Genomic DNA, 22,122 nt, shown 5'->3' with positions numbered 1-22,122 from the left:
ACAGTCAAGATAAATGTGAAACTGTCTTTGCCACCAGGGGGTGCCATAAATTAACCATGAAAAGCATGAAATTTTAGCTATAGGGTTTAAATCAGAGGTTACCAACTTTTCTTTTTTTGGCTTTTGATCCCTTTAAATGACACGGTTCCCACTTGTCCCGCTGTTTTTTGAGTCCCGAAGGAGTAAGATTAATCAACAAAAGAATAAAACAATAAGACTAGAGGAAAATTGGAAAGTGCTTTCTGGTGTAGCGTGAACATTTAATCTGCTTTTATAATGATGTTTAATGTCTGGGAAAGATTATTGTATTAAGAAATTCACAAGTTGAGCTCTAATTGGTACAGATATGTTCCAGGGAAGGCAGACATCTCGTACTGTATATAATAATCTGGATGGAGTAAAAGCAAACTAGGCCTTTAAATGTTAATTCTTCATGACGTTGAACTGTCCCTATTTAAAAGCCTTTTTTTTTTTTTTTTTGCACAAAACTAATTTTTTTCTTTTAGTTACGTCTTATGTCATATAAGTGGGAATACATTAATTTTGCTGTCATAGACCCCATTTAAAAAACAGTATTCCTTTTCCTCTGGTTATATGTAAGAGGTTGCTGAGATTCACAGAGGCCTTGTGTGGAGGATGAGAGCAGCAGCGAGTTGCTGTCAGTTGTTGCCTTGGGGTAAAAAAAAAGTTTGATGTTTAAGCCTTGGGGCAAAGACAAGGAGAACTCAGGTAATTGAGAATCCCTCTGTGGAGTCTAACTTTTTCCTCCAGTGCGACTTGCTGTGACACATAATTCAGTTTTACAAATCTAGTGTACAAGTTTCCTTTTAGTATATGCAAAATGAACTTTAGCGAAAGAGATTGTAAAATATTTATGACCATCAATGACTTGAAGAAGAAGTAGAAGAATAGAAAAGTTTGACGGTAATTAGTGCCAGGAAAAAAATCTCTGCAATCACTGAAAAGCTTTGTGGCTCGTGTGCAGATTTTTTTCAGTGAAACGTTTTTTATGCCCAGGTTTACTGTAAATGTTAATTCATCTGATCTGCAGTGGTTATTAACTTTTACCTTTATTACAGCACTAATGGTGGTTTCCCAACTGCAATTCCGTATACTCCACAATCTGGGAGAAATTTCATTTTCCCATTTTTTTTTTTCAACAGTAAAGAGTCATAAAATATTTCTTTAATTGCTCCTTGCTTTCAGATGACCTTATCAACAGGCTGCTTGTCCTCATTGCATTTTAAAGTTGGCAAGCTGAGCACCCGGGTGAGACTATAGACAAAGCATTATTAAAATTACTGGTGGTGGGTGTGGGGAGGGCATTAAGGAAGCTGATTACATCAGCGGGCGGTCTGACATACTCACACATGCACATTAAGTGCTGCGGGAGTCTCTGTAGCTTATAGAATCTACATTCTCATCAAGTGCACAGTGGAACAGATTATTGCAGTGGGAGTTTTCACGTGGAGCTGCTGGATGTTAATCAACTTTGTTCAAGCCAAATGAGTTTAACTATGCTAATGTAAACCTCAACCTACAAGAACAGGTTGCTAGCAAAATGCTTCCTATAGAATCTTTACTTTAAGTGTTCTGCTGTCATATATCGAAAACCTTAAATGTTAATCCTGAGATGTTACAGCGGCAACAAATTATACTATAAAGGATGTAAGTAATAATAAAGCCATAAAGTGTATGTGGAATGTCAAACATGGTTACATTTTCAAAGAAAGAAGGGAGTGGGCCAAGTAAATAGGCTTTAGGCTAGACTGCTCTCAATGCAGGCACACAGAGCTGGGGGTCCCTTCTACCTGCTATTCAAACATTTGGTTTCCAGTAGCAGCCAATTAGAAGAAGGGTGGTCTAAAAGGAAGATGAAAAGGAAAATGCAATCTAATCTATCACATTTTCTCATGATGGTCAGCATGATATTTTAGGTAGTATATTTCAAAAGAAAGAATTAAAAAGCATGGTGGCATGGTAGATAGTCCTGAGTTCAGATCCACCATCAAGCTTGGGTCTTGCTGTCAGTAGTTGGCATGTTCCCCCCATGTTTGCTTGGGTTCTTTCTGGGTACTCTGGCTTCCTCCCACAGTCCAAAGACATGCAGTTAGTGGGGTTACATTAATTGGTAACTCTAATTTGCCCATAGGTGTAAATGGTTGTTTGTCTCTATGTGTTAGCCCTGTGGCACATTGGCGACCTGTCCAGGGTGTACCCTGCCTCCCGCCCTAGACAAGAATAAGTGGAAGAGAACACAGATGGATGGAATAAAAAGAAGCAAAAACTGTTGTGTAAACCAGTGGGTTTTAAACAAGACTATTAAGATGTGTTTGAAGTGCATACTTTCAGCTTTAATTTAAGGAGTTTTTACAAACATTTTTAGGACGGTTGACACCCAATGTGCCGAAAGGTCCAGCAAATTATGGACCTAACACTAGAAGATGCACCCCCAAAATCCAAGTACTAGTTACATATTTTTGCCACAACAAAGAAAACATAAAGGCTTGGCTTATTCCAGAGACTGGATATAAAGAGGATGTCACAACCAAGAGTCAGTGTACCTACAGAAGTTCAAGAAATAAAATAAAATAAGGTATGGAGACATGGCCAAAGGCAACAAACAGGTGGAAGGAGTGTGGGTCTGCTGTGCAGTGGGCCTGGAACTTACATTCCTGAGCTAATGAGGTTATAAGTAAACTAAACCAACAAATGCAGGTGCAAAAAAATAAATCAATGATTCAAATAAAATAAATCAAATTAAATTCAACTTAGTCTGACTTTAAGTGGTGATCCATGATGGTAAAATGCTAAATGACCTGTATTTGTATAGCGCTTTACTTAGTCCCTGAGGACCCCAAAGCGCTTTACACTACATTCAGTCATTCACCCATTCACACACTGATGATGATGCTCTGAATACTCTTGAAATGACTATTTTAAAGATAGCAAAAGATAATCTGGTGCAAAGTACTGTCAGCATAAACTTCCTATGAAACATTTAAATTATACAGTATATAATAAAAATATAATATTATTGTGGATACAAATGAGCTTTGATGGACTGTAAAGTGGTTTTGTTACCTTTGTATAGAACCTATTTTTTTTTATTTTATGCGAAGATAAACCAGATTAACTCTCTGGACTCTATATTTACGAACTTTAAATTTAATGGTCACAGCTGAAATTGGAGAAATCCATTCTTATGTACAGTGACACTTGCTGGACTTTGCCTTTACTGCTGGACTTGAAACCATTTCCTGATGATGAAAATAGGAATTTCTATATCTTTCTATCTTTCTCTGTCCTCTGCAGCTCCATCTGTACGACATACAGGCTGGCGTGAAGACCACATTGCTGAGTTTCTGCTCTTACGTCCAGTGGGTGCCTGGCAGCGATGTGGTGGTCTCCCAAAACCGGGGAAACCTCTGCATCTGGTACAGCATCGGCAGCCCAGAGACCGTCACCATGTTCCCTGTCAAGGTGAGCTTTTGTTTTCCTTGTAAGTGTGATTTAAGTATGGTCGGCATCGTTAACTGGAGGCTCTGCATCTGCCCTGGTTGGCTTGTTTTGATAAACCTTTTTATTTTTAATATCTCCACAGTGTTTATACTGAAGCTGCATGTTTTTGTATTTTTACTGTTCTCAAGCCTTTTTGTGTTGCTGGCAAAGCCTTAACAGAGAACCAGCTTTTTGTGCCGCTGTCCTGAGGCAGTTAGTCGCCCCTGGCGTGCGCAGGGTTTTGAAAGTTGCTTGCGTTAACACTTGCTGCTGTTCTCATTAATAATAAAAACCATCGCAGCAGCCTCTTGTGTGGCTGATTTATGTTTTTGCAAAGTGCACTGAGCTTTGTGCAAGACATTTTTATTTTGTAGACAATAGCAGGGGGTAGTAATGGACAAAGAATTGCTGCTGTTATGAGCTGGTCATAATTCCTTTAAAAATATTTGATTTCATAGTGTTTAGTGGAAATCCTCATTAATAATCACCATTTTATTGGGTACCAAAGTGCCTTGAGATGACTGTAGTTGTGAAGGGGTGCAATATAACTAAAACTGACTTAAAATAAATTGAATTTTGAAATTGAATATTTCCGATATACTTTGCTACTCAGCAGCTATCTTGGTGATACATCCAGCCATATATGTGGAAAGTTATTTTGATGCCTTTATCTAATAATATGTGAAAAACAAAAGCGTAAATGCTCAAAATTAGGTTTGAAAACTTCTGAAGAGCCAAACTGGGAAACATACGCCCATCATGTTTGTTCCAAGGCCAATCTGTGTGTACTTCTGTTCTCCACGAGCTTGTGAAAGTTTTCTTTATGCACTCTGGTTTCTAGAAAAAAAACCTGCTTGGCAAAAAGAAAGACATTCTTATCTTGTTAAATAAAGGTTTAACAAAAACTTTCATTATAATTATGCAAGTATATTTAAGTGTACTCATTGTTTTTCTTGGCTAAAAGCATCCATAATGTGAATTTGGAGGGTGGAAGTTGATTATGGTGGTCGACTGGACTGACCCACTGATGAAGCTGTGATGTTGTAAACCTGTGTCCATGCATACTGCAGCTATAATTACCAGAGAGAAACAAGCTTTTTAAGCATTGCTTTATGGGCAAATTTACCAACATTTTTGTGTGTGTGTGTGTGTTTTTAAGACTGGTGATTCTTGACATGTAGCTTCTGTGGCCTGGTAACCATGTGATTGCTGGATGTTGCAAAACAGCTGCCAAAAAGAAATACTCACCAAAATCCTCCTTCTGATTGTTTTGGTCATTAGTAAATTGCCACGTTCCCCCATAGTTTGCATGGAAGATGTCGTATTTCTCTGCAGACACTTACCAACTAACTACTAATTTGTAGTGAAACTTGAAAAGGAGGAATACAAAATCGAAACAGAGATTTTGAGTTAGAGATCAAAGTAAAAGTTGTGCTTTACTGTGCTTAAACTGTCTAATAAATGCAGTAGCACGAAAAACACGTTTTCCACTTTATTAACACAGCGCGGAGGTTTCATACCTACGTATAATATGTATCTCCTTTCTTTGTCAGGGAGACATTGTGGATCTCAAAAGAGCCGATGGCAAGACGGATGTGATTGTGACAGAGGGCGTCAACATGGTGACATACACACTCGACGAAGGCCTCATTGAGTTTGGTACGGCTGTTGATGATGGAGATTATAACAGGTGAGTACAGCCCACTAAATAAAACCATACAGCCTATCAAAATGACGATGCAGCGTGAACATCCGTCCGTCCTTCCTTGCACCCGTCACTTTTCTGGGTCAGAGGCGCAGTGACAGCGGGGTGAGCAGAACAGGCCAGATGTCCTTTTATCCAGCAGCTTCCTCCAGCTCTTCTCGAGTATTTCCTCAGCACTCCCAGGCCAGCTGGGAGATATAATCCTTCCCTTCAGTGTGTTGTGATTTGATCACCTCCGAAAGGATGCTCGTGTGAAGCCACCTCATCAGATGGAGTAAATAATTATAACTGACCTCTCTTATTCAGGAGGAGCATCAACTCAGCTCCTTCCTCTAGCACTTTGGGAGTCTTTAGGAGGAATTTGGTTGCTTATATGTTTAATGCTCTTCTTTCATAGGAAGAAATTGTCATACAAAGTCTGGAATTAAATTTTTTTTAAGCTCAAACTACCCAATAAGGAATTGAAAAATCATGACTATATTTTTGACACTCATATATTTTGAGAAACAGTTTACAACTATTAACTGAATATAGTATTGTTTTGACATGGAATTGTGTGTGGAGGAGGTCATTTGGTCCTCCGCTGAGCACCGTCAGGCCTTTGCTGACAATGTCACTAAAGTCACCTACAGTAGAAAAGCTTCTGGAAGAGGCATAATGTAAATAAATTTAGGGAATCAATTGTTTTATTTTGATTATTCCAGTCAAGGTTACATTATCAGGTTTTTCAGCACAATGCTGTGAAGTTTAGGTTGGCATAATTTTGGGTAATAAGAGACAGAAAAGTTTAATTGCACTCTCTGTGGTCTTATGGGAATCTTCTTGGTTCTTTTAAATACTCTGTTATCTCCGGTTATAGTGGTGAATGTCCATATTAGCAGGGCCATAATGTACCAGTAATCGCCATTAGCCAATAAGTTTAGGTTTCATACTGTTTTAAGTCCTTTCTTCCTGACATTTTATATACACTTGTCTCTGTATTAAATCAGTGAGAGAAGATAGCTTTCTGTTTGTGCGGGGTAGCCAATAAGTAGAAGGTTGTCTTAAAGGGGGCGGAGCTTAAACCTCTGTTTTTCAGACATTAGATGAACATAGGGTGAGCTAATAGATATGATAAGTACAGATTTTATTTTTAAGCTATGAATCACGTAAAGCAAAAATTATACTTTACAATGGGACAAGTACCACTGAATATGGAAACCAGGCATTTTATTTCATCCACTCATGATCTGAGTTAAAAGATCACTGTGTTATTGCAATTATTTTGTAAAGTAATTTTACAGCTTTGTGCCTTCTGGGGAGCTATTTGTTATTCTTCTCATTATTCTCATAAATCATGATCTTTCTAATCCGCTAATCTGTCAAATAAGTCTTCTAAATTCTATTTTACTAATGTTGGTGAATGTGATTGAATTAGATTAAGAAGATAGCCCTGCTCCCTCTTTAGCAGCTGTCACATTGAAGAAGTTCAGCATCTTTTCAGGTCATACCAGTAATAATCTTTCTAACATGTCCACTGATCTCCTCAGCAGACTTTATTAGATCAGAACATCTCACGGTCCATTGTGACTTGCTTTATGTTTTTGTAGAGCATGCTATAGTGAAACACTGGACCATGCATAGGTTTTATTCATTGATTTACTTCATACAGTAATACAAAACATCTTCTTTATGGCTTTATTTGGGACATTCAGGAACCAACTTGATCCAGATTTATGAAAAGACGTTTTTTTTGGGTCACCTGTGTCTAATCACCAGTCCCCCTCGTGTGTATCTATAATGCCATCTTCCTGTATCAGTTTAATGTTTTTGTTTCATGTTCACTAACCTTCTCTTCATCCTTACTTTGGAGTTCCTTGTTTTTTCCATTCGGACATTTGCATCAGCCAAATTAGGCTAATTTATTTATTTTTTTTACTTTATCTGTCTTACGGTCCAGTATCCAACAAGTCTGACTAAAAAACAAAATAAAAACTTAGACTAAACTGAATTAAAGCACATTTAAAAGTGATGAAAAGACTGTAGAAGATTTTCCAATTCAGACTTAAATTTGGGAGTGGCTGCTGTAACACAGTTTCCTCGATATTTGCAGCTCTTCTGCCGCTCCTTATCTTTACACACCATTTGTGGTCAGTATCTGCAGCACAGAATACTTGCTTTATGTTCTGTCTCGCCACCTGGCTCAGCTCTACTTGTGCATGTGCGTGTATTTTCCAGAGCCACAGCCTTCCTTGAGACTCTGGAGATGTCACCAGAGACTGAAGCCATGTGGAAGACACTCAGCAAGCTGGCTCTAGAGGCTTGCCAGCTGCACATCGCAGAAAGGTCAGCACGACACAAATGCGCACGCACACACAGCCACACACAAAGCCCTTTCAAAGTAATGTTCTTGTCTCCGGAATAATTACATTCAGTATCAGTCGTCATTGCAAGTGAGACTTATCTCTGGGGCTGGAGAGAAAGAAAGAGGAAAGAGGCAACAAGGGCACCTTCATCACCTGGAATGAAGAAATACACTCTTGGACACACTTGCGCACACCCGGGCAGTTGTTTTTCATCACTTCAGAGGACATTACATTGACTTACATTCATTTCCTGGACATTTACTATAACCTGTACTCCTCTGACCAATTCTTTTATCTAAAATATACAGATTCAGCTTATACAGCTTGATTTTTGTACCTTAAAGATAATCAGATAGTTCCTTGAAATATTATTTTATAACCAGATAAATGTCCCCACAACATAATAGAAGTATACCCTCTGCACACGCACGGCCGATGGCTGTGTTTCTGCCAGAGCCCCCCCCCTCCAACTTCATTTATCATCAAAGACAGTTTTTAATTTTCTATCATTTTATTCCTCTCTCTCCATCTTTAGTTCTCTCTGTTTTGAGAAACCTTTCAAATTTGAATTCCCTGTCATTAATAATGCATATGCTGTTCGTTAGGCATCGTCTTGAATTGCATAAATCATGAAATCGGGGAAAGAAACTGTTTTGTCTGGAGTGGGTAATGTTAATGAGGGAGGGAAGTGATGTTAATGAGAGAGGGAAGCAGAAAAAAAAGAGTCAGACAGTAGGAGTTTTTAAACTTTTTTTCTTTCATGACTTGTTCATTAATCTGATGCAACTGTTCACAGAGAGTTGGTAATAAAGTGGCCAAATGCTAAGATGTGCCTGTGTATTTCTCAGCTTCTCACACTGAATCTAAAGGCTAATTAGAGAAAGAGCTTTAATTTATCTCAGTTCATTAAGTGAACACGTTTTCACTGACCAGAAATGCCTTCTTCCTCCACTAAACTGAATATATTTCTCTTTATTTCTGTTTCTGTTTGACTTTCTCTGTCACCATCTGCTGCTTAATTGCTTAGTTCCTCTATGGTTTTCTCTCCCTTTTATTTTGTAGGTGTTTTGCTGCACTGGGTGATGTCTCAACCCTCCACTTCCTGCGCCAAACAAACGAGATCGTAGACAAAGTTTCACAGGAAACGGTGTGTTTTATCTCAGCAAAGGCCCAACGCACTGATCACAAATATAGCAGATAAAGAGCTTTAAGGGTGGCAATAATATTTCTGGCTAATTGGCTAATTATTAGTATTCTCCAATGAAATGCAATACGCTATTTGACATTTTTATGCAACGAAACCTGAATAATTCAACGCTTCTCTTAAAAATGTGTCTTATGATGGAACTGGAAATCCAGCATTCATTGTACAGCAAGTCTCTGCTGGAGTTGATATTAATGAAATTCGTTTTAGCTGAATCTCTGTGAGTGGTCCTTATAAAAAAATGCAGCTTTGCAATTCTTGAAAAGTTTTGCTGTAGCTTCCTTTTTCTCTCAGCAAAGCTCAAAAGTGCCCCCTGGCTTTTGTATGTTTTAATCTCTTTGTCTCTTTATTAGGGAGAAGATGGGGCATCATTTTATCAAGTCCAAGCACGCGTGGCCATGCTGGACAAGAATTTTAAACTGGCTGAGATGCACTACACAGAGCAGGTGGGCTGCAAAAAAAATGAGCGTTAGAAATAAGATTGAATATGTAATATGTAGAATGAATTCCTTTTCAGATTTTACAACAAACAGAACACCCCAAAATTCACAGAGCTATTAAGCTTTTAAATGTGTATTTATGCTTGATTTATATTACTGCATCATGTCTACAGCACAGCCTGATGTGCACCATCACAGAAATTTAAGTAAACAGCACCACAGTAACATCTTGTATTAATATTTGTGGTTAAGCACAACATATTAGTAACAGAGGAGTAATACCTTAAAGAAAATCCAGGAACTATTGCTCCATATTATGAGGAACTCTATCTGCAGGTAAACTGACATTTTTAGTCAAATATGTTCATTCTACAGATTAGCAAAAAATAGACCACTTTAATATAAAGCTCAAAATATTAACAGACTAACTGTTTCTAGCTTGCTATATAATGTTAATGTAGTCGGTAGTACTGTGTCCCTGTAGACACACACACGTTTTCTTGCTTTCATAGCTCTGATGATACTTGTATAGACTCAGTGTGTTCTGAAGTCTCCTCTCCTTCAGTTAAAGTAACCCTTCACAATTTATTAGCTCCAACTTGAACATAAACAGCTCAGTTTCACTTGTGATGACAGTGAACAATGCAGAGCACACATAAATGCTGTCACCTGCTATAAGAGGGATTCAACACAGTAAAATAAGGCTTAGGAGCAACAAGCAGCCACAAACTAGAGATTTATAATTTCTTCCCCATGTAAGAATGGGAAGGACAAGCAACACAGAGATGCTTTCACTGCTAAAAGTATTGTTTACCTTACAAGATGGTAACCAACAAATCCCTGTGAGGGCTGCAGTGGCAAGTCATTGGAGTCTTTTACCAAACACTTGAGATTGGTAAAGTCTTGAACAAAATGAACTGAATAAATAAACCCAGCTCTGCATCCTTAATGCTAGATTTTTGGAGAATCAAGTCCAACGTTTGGCTTTTGTTTGTTTTGTTTTGTTTTTGCTGTGCAGAATGCCATCGAAGAAGCCATAGAGATGTACCAAGAGCTCCACATGTGGGATGACTGCATTGCTGTAGCTGAAGCCAAGGTAAAAAAAAAGGGAATTGAATCACACGCAATTACTGATAATATTTGATCAAGTCATTTTACGTGGTCGCAAATCAGCTCAAGGTAGCATATTTATATTGATTACTTTGATTTCAGCACATTTTAAATATTTATTTATCATATTTATATTACAGAATAAAAGCCAAAAGCTAGTTTTTTACTGCCTCTTTATTCGGGAAAGGTCAGCACAGTGGGTAGCTCCACATATTATATTTATATATTTATTATATATTTATTACATTTTATATTATGGGGGATTTTAAGGGTTGATGCCCTATCTAATGCATTCCCCAAGAGACAGAAAAGAAAGGAAATTATTTGCTTTATTGCTTAATAAAGTATATAAAGCTACAGTAAGTTTAAATCGGAAAAGACAGGGGAAAAACCCAAAATGTGTAAACAGACAGCCTTCTCATATGACAAGCACAGGCTTCTTAATTGCTTAAAATGGCATTTCTAAAAACAAAATAATTTAGCCCATTTATGCCTTTGTCTTGCTTAGATCTATTCCCTGCATACACTATTTTATAATACTCACTTTATCAAATCTGAAAAGGCTTGTGGGTGAACAGCGAGTGTCCATATGAGCTTCATTTTCTGAAAACAGAACCCACAGCAGGGGCAGGAGTCTCATTACCTCTCAGAGAATTTGGATTACCAAACTACAATATACACCTGCTGTCAAACCACAAGACAGTGTTGTTGGTTAGTTATCTGTGGACAGGATAACTGTTTGATTGAACTCTAAACGCAAAATAACTGCAGGGCTACCCAGAGCTCGACACCTTGTGTGTAAACCGTTACCGGTGGCTGATGGAGACGGGTCAGGAAGACAGGGCCGGCGAGGTGAGGGAGAGCGAGGGAGACTTCCAGGGTGCCGTAAACCTCTACCTGAAAGCAGGGCTGCCAGCTAAGGCCGCTCGCCTCGCCATGAGCCAGTCGGAGATCACCCACAGCAGCGAGACCGTCGACCGCATTGCTGCCAGTCTCATCAAGGGAGAGTTTTACGAGAGAGTGAGTGGATCATTTCTTCCTCCTGTGTTTCCCGCTTCTCTGAGCCCATCTCTCCTCGCCTCAGCTTCAATGCCGGAACAAGTGTTCTTTGTTATTTTCAGTTTTGAACTCTGTCTCCCTCCATCTGCCTGTTTTTTCTCTGTGTGCTTTTTCTTTATTTTGTTGTCTAAAAGCTCACTTCTTTTCCTCTAGCCATCTGTGTTTATGTAACAGGTGGGAAAGAGGCTTGGAAAAGGAGACTGGATCCTCAAAGCAAATTTTGTAACCTGATATTTTGTGTTCTAATCAGTTTCGGTGTCTGGAATTAGATATAGAAGTTGGTGATTACAATTTAACTTGCAGTAGCTAAAATAAAACTTCTCTGTATTTTACAAAGAGCCACTATTCTCCATTGCATTTTATTGTTCGAAAACCCACTGAGTTAGCATTTGAAATGTGTGTATCCTTTTAAAAGTAAGGATAATTATAGGTTGAAAGAGTTGAACATGTTTAATTGAGGATAGTCACAGATGGAGAAACACAAGAAAATATTTAGCTGGAACAAATATCTGATTCAGGTATCATGTTGTTTGAATCATGAAATACCTAGCAGCAGAGAAATACAGGGACAAAATGTTCCCACTCAGTCCATTAAAACAAACAAAAAAACTGAGGTAACTAATTAAAATGTAGCACGGTGTAATTGGCAGCTTTGGTTCACACAGCCTCAGCCAAATTCACAGTTACTGGCCAGGAGTATATCGATACCGGCGTCCTGTGTTTAAATCCACAATAAGAAAACATACTTTCTAAAGACATTTAAAAGTGATAGTAGTCACTGTTCCAAGAACATCGGAACATCTTTTTTCTAATTACACCAACAAACATTATTCTCATTTGACATTCCATGTTTTCATTACTGAACTCTACTAAAGTAACTTTACAATTCATCTTGTAATGGGCCGTGATATAGCCCCACACTTCACGCACTGTCACAATCAAGCTGTTTCAGCTCTCTTTCTTTTAGACAGCTGTCTTCTGATTGGCTGCCCGTCACAAATGGCTGACAGCCACACCATTGTTTCAATATGTTACTGGCTATAAGGTCAAATTTTGAAACAATTATAAATATCTGATATAAATATTTGAAATATTTGATTTTCATAGTGGTGTGGCAGTTAGCAGAGTCACAGAGTTCAAACCTCCTGATTATAAGTAGCAAATACTCCCTGTGCCTTCCTGGGTCCTTTCCAGGTGCTCTGGCTTCACAGACCAGTGACATGAATGTCAGCTTAACTGATAATTGGCTGCTGGAGTTGATGGCCTTGTCCAGATCTCTCGTCGATTGACAGCTGGGATATGCTTCAGCCCCACATGACCCTAAGTTGAAAGACAATTGACAGAAAAATGTATGTCATCTCTTCTGACCAGGCAGGAGATCTGTATGAGAAGATCAGGAACAACCAGAGAGCGCTGGAGTGCTACTGTAAAGGAGGTGCCTTCAGGAAAGGTAAAACAGTTAGGTAGCTAAGACTGCATATACCATTTGATAACTTCTACAATGTTTTGTACAATTGTAGATGGTAGGTTTAAGCTAAATCAAGTCAATTGTAACTTTTCTGGTAAGAAAGTTTCTCCTTCCTGTTTCCTGTAGCGGTAGAGCTGGCTCGCATAACCTTCCCCGCTGAGGTGGTGAAACTGGAGGAGTCCTGGGGAGACTACCTCGTCCAGCAGAAACAGATGGACGCTGCCATCAACCACTTCATTGAAGCAGGGTACGTAGAGTAGATGAGGGATGGATGGAGGGAGAGGACTGGAGAGACAAAGATAAGGACAGATGGAGAGGCAGAAAGATGACACATGAAAAACAGTCCAACAGTGATGGCCAACAATTCTTTAAAATCATCACCAGGATAATGGAGAGATGAGATTTTAAAAAATCGCTATACCAATGCCCCAAAATCCCAAATAAGACAGGTAGTCAGAGCTCAGAAAGAACTTAAAGAAGCTTCTGAAACTGAATTTTGACTTGGCTACAAGTCTCTACAGAAACAAAGACGTTAAAAATACTACTTTTAAATACAGTTAGTAAAGTTTCAGGCACTATTTCAGATAGCTATAAGCTAACTATAAGTTCTCTCTCTGCAGAATAGTTTAAAAATGCAACTAGTATTACCAACACAATCTGCATTTTAATGCTAACTCTTGCTATCTGAACAATTAAGGGTGCACAAGCACAGTAACGTGTTCATATTGTCTTCCATGCAGCTGTTCTCTTAAAGCGATCGAGGCAGCCATCGCAGCTCGCCAGTGGAAGAAAGCAGTCCACATCCTGGAGTTACAGGAGGATTCGTCATCAGCAAAATACTATGTGAAGATAGCTCAACACTATGCCTCCATGCAGGACTATGAGGTGAGAGACAGGAGGAGTGAGGTAGGAGGTAAAGAGGAAAACCTAAATGAAAAACAAAAACAGGTGAAGGTATAGCCACAACATGTTTTCAAGTTTTTGTCTTTATTGTATAATAGATTATATGTTGGACTTTTATTAAATTGTGGGAATGTTTAAGGGTAAGATGTAAATATAACTTTTTAAAAATGTCTGATATAAACTATTATTTTCGTGATATAAATGATGAACTGAGGTTTAAATGTATTTTTTATGCATAATATGAGACGGTAGCACTTACATGCTTGTCTGCTTTCACACATCCCATTCTTAATCCATAGGGTTCAATAAGATGTCAGCCCACCCTTTGCAGCTATAACAACTCCACCTCCTCTGGGAAGACTTTTCATTAAGTTTAGAAGTGTGTTTAAGGGACTTTTTGACCTTTCTTCCATAAATACATTTGTGAGGTCACTTACTGATGTTTGGCAAGAAGGCCTGGTTTACAGTCTTGTGTCCAATTCATCCCAAAGGTGTTTCTCTTGGGTTGAGGACAGGAAACCATTCAGGCCAGTCAAGTTCTTCCATGACAAACACGTTCGTCCATGTCTTTAGGTACCTTGATTTGTGCAGGGGTGCACAGTCATGTTGAAACAGGAAGTAGGCATCCCCAAACTGTTTCCCAAAATCTGGGAGCATGAAATTTTCCAAATATCTTGTTATGCTGAAACATTGAGTTCCATTCACTGGAACTAAAAGACAGCAAAACTCGCCCATCTGATTATCCAAAAATCTCACATTCTCCGCGATGATAGCTGAACACACAGTTCATATTTCCTCCTCACAGCTCTCCATTAAGCTCCAGCTCTGAAACCCCGGCATCTCCTCCAGAGCGCCTCTAGGATAACAGCAGAACTGCCAGGAAAAGTTGGCTAAAACGTGAAACATGTTCACCTTTCACTTTACAACCAAATATCAACATTGTTCAGACGTCTGGAAAAGTCATCTTTTCAATGTCTTTTCAACAAGGTTTTGCTCAGGGGATAGCACTGGCAAGGTGTTTTAACTGAAAAAGATCAATCTGCTCTACACAGCAGTAGACAGATGGCAAAGTAAGAAACTGGTGAACAGTGGAAGAAAAAGAAAGCAAAACACGACTACAGATCGTTTCAAATGCGTGTAAACGGGAAACTGCATTTTTAAATATTTGTGCTGGTTACATACTTTGAACTGACTCAGTGTTACACTTTCACTTGTGTTATATATGTACCTCATAAAAATACTGTACAGGCTTGGCTAAATGAAGGAGGCTGTGACATTTTGCCACTGGCAGGTAATTTCCACTCATCTCATGTGGACACATACACACACCCACACACATGCACGGTGGCCAGTTTTCACTTTACTGCAGTCTCTGTGGACACTGTAACCCATGTTTGCTCCAGGGTGCTTTGGCAATAAGGACAAGTTTGGTAGTTGTAACAATACTTTTAAAAGTTGCCCCAATACCACAAAAAACACGACTGTTGAAAAGAAAACGATAACGAGAGCAATCTGGTACGAATACAAAGAAAAGGAAGCGAGATGATGGTGGCGAAGCGCAGTGTGCTGTGCTTATTCTGATGAGCTCAGCTGAGCCAAACGGCCTCCACAGACTGCCAGGCTCTGAAAATAGCAGCCTATTTCAGTCAGATTGCTCCATGGGCATATTCACAGAAAGTAATTAAGATAACAAGCTCTTTGCTCTCCAAGTTGGGGGGTAGTTGTTGCAGGAAAGTGAAATTCAGTGCAAGCTATAAACAATGAAGCGCACGCACCTGCTGTAGCTATAGAGAAAGTATCCTGGAAAAACAGTGACTAAACACTTTTTAATCAGAATGGCAAACAACCAGCTCATCTGTTTGTTGTACTGAAGCGACTTTTATTACAGATTGATTCTATGAGTATCTGGCTTTATGTAGCAAAAGTCAGTTCACTGTAAAGTAGCGGGATTTTTTTCATTAACTGTTACACAACAGGGCAAGAAATAACACTGATCTTTATGGTATTATATATTATAATTTTTAAAATGCTATAAAATTTTAATTGCTTCATTCACTCTCTTAGTCTCTACTGTGTGTTAAGAGTCAGATCACCGGACACAACATAAACTGGCAACCAGCAGCAGAGTTTACAACAACAACAAAAAAAAAAAACCAGTGTTATTCAGTAGGTGTGATATTACACTGTTGTAATTACGTGTTTCATGTAATGGTACAGTCCTACACGAGCCTTTCTAGATCAGTATTTGTTTACAACCAAACTCACGAGTTGCAACATTGAAAAAGTCTACCACCAGAATAAGTATAATTAGAATTTGGTTTCACAAATTGCATATCCTTAGCTAGTGCAGATAAATAAGCAGCCTTTGGAGTGTGGTGAACTCTGTGCAAGTCTCTTCATATATCACTTTTATTCTCACCGCCTCAGGTATGAACAATGAGAGTAAGGCCTCTGCAATCTGAATTAAAATTAAGTTTAGTTTTTTCATAGTTTGATGTATTCATTCAAAGTTTCCAGTCTTGTCTTTATTTAACAGGGGCAGTGCACGTTAATGGACAGCAGGGTGAGAAAATATGAGATGTAAACACGGCAGATTTTATCTATACTCCTAATTCACATCCACAGTCCCTGGACAGATCACATAAAACTATATAATAAACAAAAACATGCAGAGATGCAACAAAACAAATAAATACAAACATGTCATATACCATCTGTCTCAGTCTGGTTCCGACTTGGTGGTCTTATTGCAGAGAACCCAAACAAAGTGCGCTGCTAAGTTTTAGGTCATTTAGATGAGAGTTTCACATATTTTGGCTACATGCTTTCTCTGTTACTAGTGTTCCCCCGACATTTTTTTAAATGCAATTCAATTTTATTTATATAGCACCAAATCACAATAACAGTTGCCTCAAGGTGCTTTATACTGTAAGGTAAAGACCCCAGAATAATACAGAGAAAACCACAACAATCATATGACTCCGTATGAGCAAGCTCATCTGCCGCTTTGGAGGTGAGATAGACGGGACAAAGACACGCTGTGGAAGAGAGCCGGTGATTAATAATAACTAATAATTAAATACAGAGAGGAATATAAACATTTGTAGTAACTGCTGCCTGATCCACTCTGTGTGTAGGGGGAGGGGACTCACACACACAGGTTTCTTTGTGATTGACATTAATGTACTCCAAAGCCTCTTATCCCGAAAATAAGCCAACATCAGTAAGCTCCATGCCCTAACCTTAAAGGGGCATCCACGCTGGAAGTGATCTACTCTGCGCCCATTGCTTTTTCTCCGACAGGCTCTGGATGGCTAGTTAACACTCTAATATAATCACCTAAAACCAAGTTTTATCCTTAAACAGGAAAAAAGTTCTAACTTAGAAAATTTCATTACTGTGATTCGCTAAACCTCAAACAGTTTCTTACCAAGATAGCTGGGCAAGATTTTATTATTGCCTTTGTGACAGATGACTTTAATATATCACTCATGTTGTTTAGCTGAACCCACAATCTGCTTGTTTTGCACTGGCAGGCATGCCCACACACATATATTCAATGAGAGTATCCTTAAAGCTGTCCCATTTTGAAAATGGTAACTTTATGATTAGGTTAGGGGGGAATATGCAGATTTCAGCTGCAAAAATAACCTGGATTAAACTCTCAGAATGGGCTCTGTATTAGTAATGTAATATATAATTTTTTTAAATGTGACATTCTGTATTTTCTGTGTGTTTTGTTATTTTTTATTGACCTGTAGATGGCAGAACAGCTGTTTGTGAAAGGAGGTCACATTAAAGATGCCGTAGAGATGTACACCACAGCAGGGCATTGGGAGGAGGCTCACAAGGTCAGCACGGACACATTACAGCATGGTTTTAAATATTCTGTGTTTTCTAGAGTCCTTTTAAAGAAAATCTCCCTGGAATAGATATTTAAGAATCTAATGTGGGATTAATTAAGAAATGTAATATTTAAGGCCGTGTTTTTAATATTCTTTTTCTTATAAAGCTGGCAGTGAAGTGTATGACGGAGGAGGAGGTTATGGCTCTGTACATCAGCAGAGCTCAGGAGCTGGAGAGAGATGGGAAGTTCAAGGAGGCCGAGAGGTAAATACAAATCTCCATATTTACACGAATTTGTCACGTCATTGTCTGCTGGAGTCGAGCTGGTGGGAGACACACTACCATGACACCATTTGAGTTAATCTCTGACCTTGAAAACAGCAGGAGAAAAAGTCTGGGCGTAGTATTTTAGACCTGAAGTGTTTTAAAAAGCCCTCTTTCCCCTTTTACACATGCAGGCTGTTTGCTACAGTGAAGCAGCCTGACCTTGCCATCACCATGTACAAGAAGAACCGGATGTTTGACGATGTCATTCGTTTGGTAGCCAAACATCACCCTGACCTGCTGACTGAGACCCATGTCCACCTAGCCAAGGTACACACCACACTGCAGTGATAATCTAACGACGGTGTTTTTACTCCTAGAGTTAAGCCCTACAGATTTAACATCTTACAATCAAATAGATCTCACTGTGACCCGAACCGAGCCTGAGTTCGGGGGATGGGCGGGCTAACTGTGTAAAACAACTCTCTTCACACATATTTGCAAATTGCCTCATGCATCTATAGATTTGCAAATGGATGCATGCTAAAACCTTTGTTTTGTACCAGACTGTAAACATGCTTATTTCCTCTTTAAGCTTTTCGAGCCAGCTTCAAGTGGCTGCTAGAGGAACTACAATGTTGGTATTCGTCTATATGAGCATCCAACTTTGTCACCATATGAATAAATGACAGAAATAAGGAATAGTTTAATAAGATAACATAAAATAATGTTGAACAGACTGAATAATATGAGCACACTAAATAGAAATGAATCAAATAAAAGTAGTAAATAAAGTAAACAAAAATCTTATGTAATAAAACAGTCAAATAAAATAAAATAATGCAACAGAATAACTAAATACAGTCACATAAACACTGTCTATAAACCTTGCTTATTTAAAATCCTGGGTGAAGTGGTAGCTTTACTTCTAGCTGCTCTCAGTTACTCCAACAGTTAGAGCACAGAAACTAAAAGCTGCCTTTTTTCTGCTTATTGTACTGGTTCATACACTGAAAGTACCAGAGCACTAATGCAGGACTTTAAGACAGGTATAATTTGTTCTCTCTTTCTGCGCTATGAAAGATAAATAGGATGCTTAAACTGCAGTGACAGTGTTTATACTGTAAAGCAAAGGTTTTTTTGTGGCAGTTCATCTGCCTATTTTTCTTGTTTAATTACTTGGAGATGAGGAACATAACTCCAAGAATGTGAGCAACAAAAATAATGTCTTCAGATTCTTCCTGCTCATCTGAAACCAGTTAAAAAGTGAGAGAAGGGTTGCGCTTTGGTTCATGTTATTACTTCACAGCTCAGCATTTACGCAGGCACGACTGGTTGGGGCTTCTCGTCAGAAGAGCTCTCACGGGCTCAGAAATTGCTGCAGTTCTAGAGCCGTGTGAGGTTTTTATTGGGAGGTCTGTGTCTGAGACCACTCTCTGTTTCTAATGTTTGTAGCTGTCCAGCTGTCTTGGGAGAAATGCCTTGCAGCAGTTTAAACTCAAACAATAATTTATTCAACATTTCCTGAATTGTGAAGTTCAACAGGTCACTGTACAGACTCAGACCATACTCGACAAATTTTAAAGTCTTTTAATCATGTCCCGACATAATCGCTTTCAAACTGAGTCTCTGAGCTCTAGATTTCTTTTTCATTACTGAATCTGTTCAGGTCCCAATTTTCTAATTTTAGCAACTTTTTTTTTTTCACAGTGTCACAAACTTTGGGGCATTAATTCTTCCTCTACATTCTATTCTAGCTCTAATTCAGCGACCCTTAATGGGCTGTGTGGTATGGTTGAGCCTGCCGGTATGTGATACATAAGTTATGGTAAGTGACGGTGATGATAAATGTGCTGTTTGCAGGAGCTGGAGGCTGAATCGAGGTTCTCGGAGGCGGAATACCACTTCATGGAGGCTGAAGAGTGGAAGGCTGCGGTCCACATGTACAGTGTCAATGATATGTGGGAGGATGCGTACAGGGTACAAACGCCACATTTGTTTTGTTTTGTTCACTTGTGTTTAATCTCATTACATTTATAAGATATGGCAGAGAGCAGTAAAGTCTAGAACCTCGTCCCACGCAGCAAATGTTTACACCTCACACTCTGCTTATATCAGCTGTTATCTGTTGTTGTAATTGTTTTAGGTTAAAGCATATACTGTAGATTGCATATATTATAATGTTTATTCCTGATGCTAAATACAGAATAGGATGGCTTAACTTGTTGTTACTGGGTTTCATGTCCACAGCATTGTTACAGGTGTGTGGCTCTCTGTTTATTGCTGTAGTTACGTTGGGAATGCACCACAGCTTTATAGCTTCTTTCAAATGTTTCTCCCTGGGATTATGTGTTGTAACGGGGTTAGGGAGCCACAGGAGTGAAGGCCTGGTGTAATGATTTTTTTTAATGTGTTTGTGTGTTCGTCAGGTGGCAAAAAGCCACGGAGGTGCTGATGCGCAGAAGCAGGTGGCCTACCTGTGGGCCCGGAGTCTGGGAGGAGAGGCAGCTGTTAAGCTGCTAAACAAGTTTGGCCTGCTGGAGTACGCCATCAAGTCTGCTTCAAATAAATTGTGAGCATTATCACAACACAAAGACCCAAATAATTATTTAAGTTCAATTTACTCACATACTGAGTTTCATTTTATTTGCTTAAAATATGATAAACCTTTTGCAGAGCTTTAAAACAAGTTTGACACTCATTCAGAATCTTTTATCTGTTGTACTGTCTGAAAGGAAATCCTAACGGTAAAACGTGATCAATTGTTTCCTTCCTAAAAAGGAAATGAGCAAGGTCACTTAGTAACCATCTTTGAAAGTTATTTGTGCTTTTAATTCCCAGACCGTGTATAAATTAATGGGGAGAAAGCTATATATTTGACTTTTGTGGTCACAGGGACAAAACGTGCATGTATCCTCAGTCAAATCCACATTTCTAATTACTTACTATGATATCAATTAGAGGTTTACACATGCATACACACTTATCTCATAGATTTCTACTCAAAGTCCTTTGAGTGCCAGATCTCTTATATGTGACATAAATAGAGACTGTCTTTGTGTTCTCTCCAGCTCATTTGACTTTGCCTTTGACTTGGCCCGCCTTGCATGTAAGGAGAAGATTCCTGAGATCCACCTCAAACATGCACTGTACCTGGAAGATGAGGTAAATCCATCACAGTTTTACCACACAGTCAGTTTTCTGCTCTTTCTATACACTTTCAAAAAAGTTGCTACAACTACCCACATGAAGACTTTTCAGTTTTCCTCCTACAAAACTGCTTCATGCCAAATTTATTCTCTGTCTTCTTTATTTAACCAGACCAAGCACATCAATATGTGATTTTTTTTTTCTTTTTATTGCCCAGCATAGTCAGCTCATATGAGAATAACAATAAACCTGTTGCTGCTGTTTCTGTGAACTAACTCACTGAGTTATTGTTCGTAATTTCTGTTACTGAGAATCTTGAACTCACTGCATGCTGCGCACATTAAGTCGTGTTAATCCTGAATTTTTTCATGGTTTCATCTTACAGGGGAAGTTCACTGAAGCCGAGGTAGAGTTCATCAAAGCAGGAAAACCCAAAGAAGCTGTGTTGATGTGAGTATTGGAGGTGATGATGTTGTGCTCACACTTTGAGCCCATCATTACTGCCAGCTGATCAGCATCAGTGAGGAGCAGATTTATATCAGTTTCAGGCTCAGTTTGAAGCTTAATGTTTAAGGACAATTTTGGTTAATATAATTATTTGAATACTTCAATTTTTTAACTTTCTCATGTCATTAAAAAAGTCCAAATGTGATTAGTTTCACTAATCACATATCTCTTTTAAGGGGTTCTTTCTTCCATAATTGAACTAAACAACCAAGCCTCATCAAAATCATTTGATAGGTTGGTAATACTTTAAATTACGCTACATATATTACCCATTAATTAGCTCTTAATTAAATGTCTGATAAGGGTATAATAGGACCATGCAGCCCAAGTCATTAGTAAGTGGTTTGCAATGACTAATAAAGAGTAAACAGGCTACTAATAAGCATGTTTATAGCAAGATAATTAAAGTCTAATCTAAAGTGTTAGCAGAAAGTTAACTGAGGAAACAGCCTGCATAGCAATCAGCTGTAGAAATACTAATTATGTATAGCTTTCTAAAAATAGACATAGTGAAGTTGCACCACAGCCAGCCACACAGCACTGCGCAGCAATGATTCTTGTGTGTACATGCTTAAGTAATTTTAGGTAATATTCAAATTGGGGAGTGTGTGAGTATTCAT

The 22,122-nt window shown here is 38.7% G+C and overlaps 1 protein-coding gene across 1 annotated transcript in view; it reads left to right on the top strand.

Annotated features, from left to right (window-relative positions):
* The window catches only part of ift172 (intraflagellar transport 172), a 54,306-nt gene that overhangs the window by 10,330 nt on the left and 21,854 nt on the right, over positions 1 to 22,122 (top strand). Inside the window, exons 16-32 of the mRNA XM_084953092.1 lie at positions 3,316 to 3,483; positions 5,055 to 5,191; positions 7,424 to 7,531; positions 8,614 to 8,698; positions 9,109 to 9,201; positions 10,214 to 10,291; positions 11,077 to 11,325; positions 12,736 to 12,814; positions 12,959 to 13,079; positions 13,573 to 13,717; positions 17,497 to 17,586; positions 17,748 to 17,845; positions 18,040 to 18,175; positions 19,709 to 19,825; positions 20,275 to 20,417; positions 20,917 to 21,010; positions 21,381 to 21,445. Coding sequence (XP_084809218.1) covers positions 3,316 to 3,483; positions 5,055 to 5,191; positions 7,424 to 7,531; positions 8,614 to 8,698; positions 9,109 to 9,201; positions 10,214 to 10,291; positions 11,077 to 11,325; positions 12,736 to 12,814; positions 12,959 to 13,079; positions 13,573 to 13,717; positions 17,497 to 17,586; positions 17,748 to 17,845; positions 18,040 to 18,175; positions 19,709 to 19,825; positions 20,275 to 20,417; positions 20,917 to 21,010; positions 21,381 to 21,445 — 2,006 coding nt within the window. The remainder of the gene's footprint in view (positions 1 to 3,315; positions 3,484 to 5,054; positions 5,192 to 7,423; positions 7,532 to 8,613; positions 8,699 to 9,108; positions 9,202 to 10,213; positions 10,292 to 11,076; positions 11,326 to 12,735; positions 12,815 to 12,958; positions 13,080 to 13,572; positions 13,718 to 17,496; positions 17,587 to 17,747; positions 17,846 to 18,039; positions 18,176 to 19,708; positions 19,826 to 20,274; positions 20,418 to 20,916; positions 21,011 to 21,380; positions 21,446 to 22,122) is intronic.

The sequence above is a fragment of the Perissodus microlepis genome, chromosome 15 (assembly GCF_051167445.1).
Source record: "Perissodus microlepis isolate ML-2025 ecotype Zambia chromosome 15, ASM5116744v1, whole genome shotgun sequence".
NCBI lineage: Eukaryota > Metazoa > Chordata > Actinopteri > Cichliformes > Cichlidae > Perissodus > Perissodus microlepis.
The sequence above is the reverse complement of the archived record's forward strand: the minus strand, read 5'-3'. Positions and strand labels throughout refer to the sequence as shown.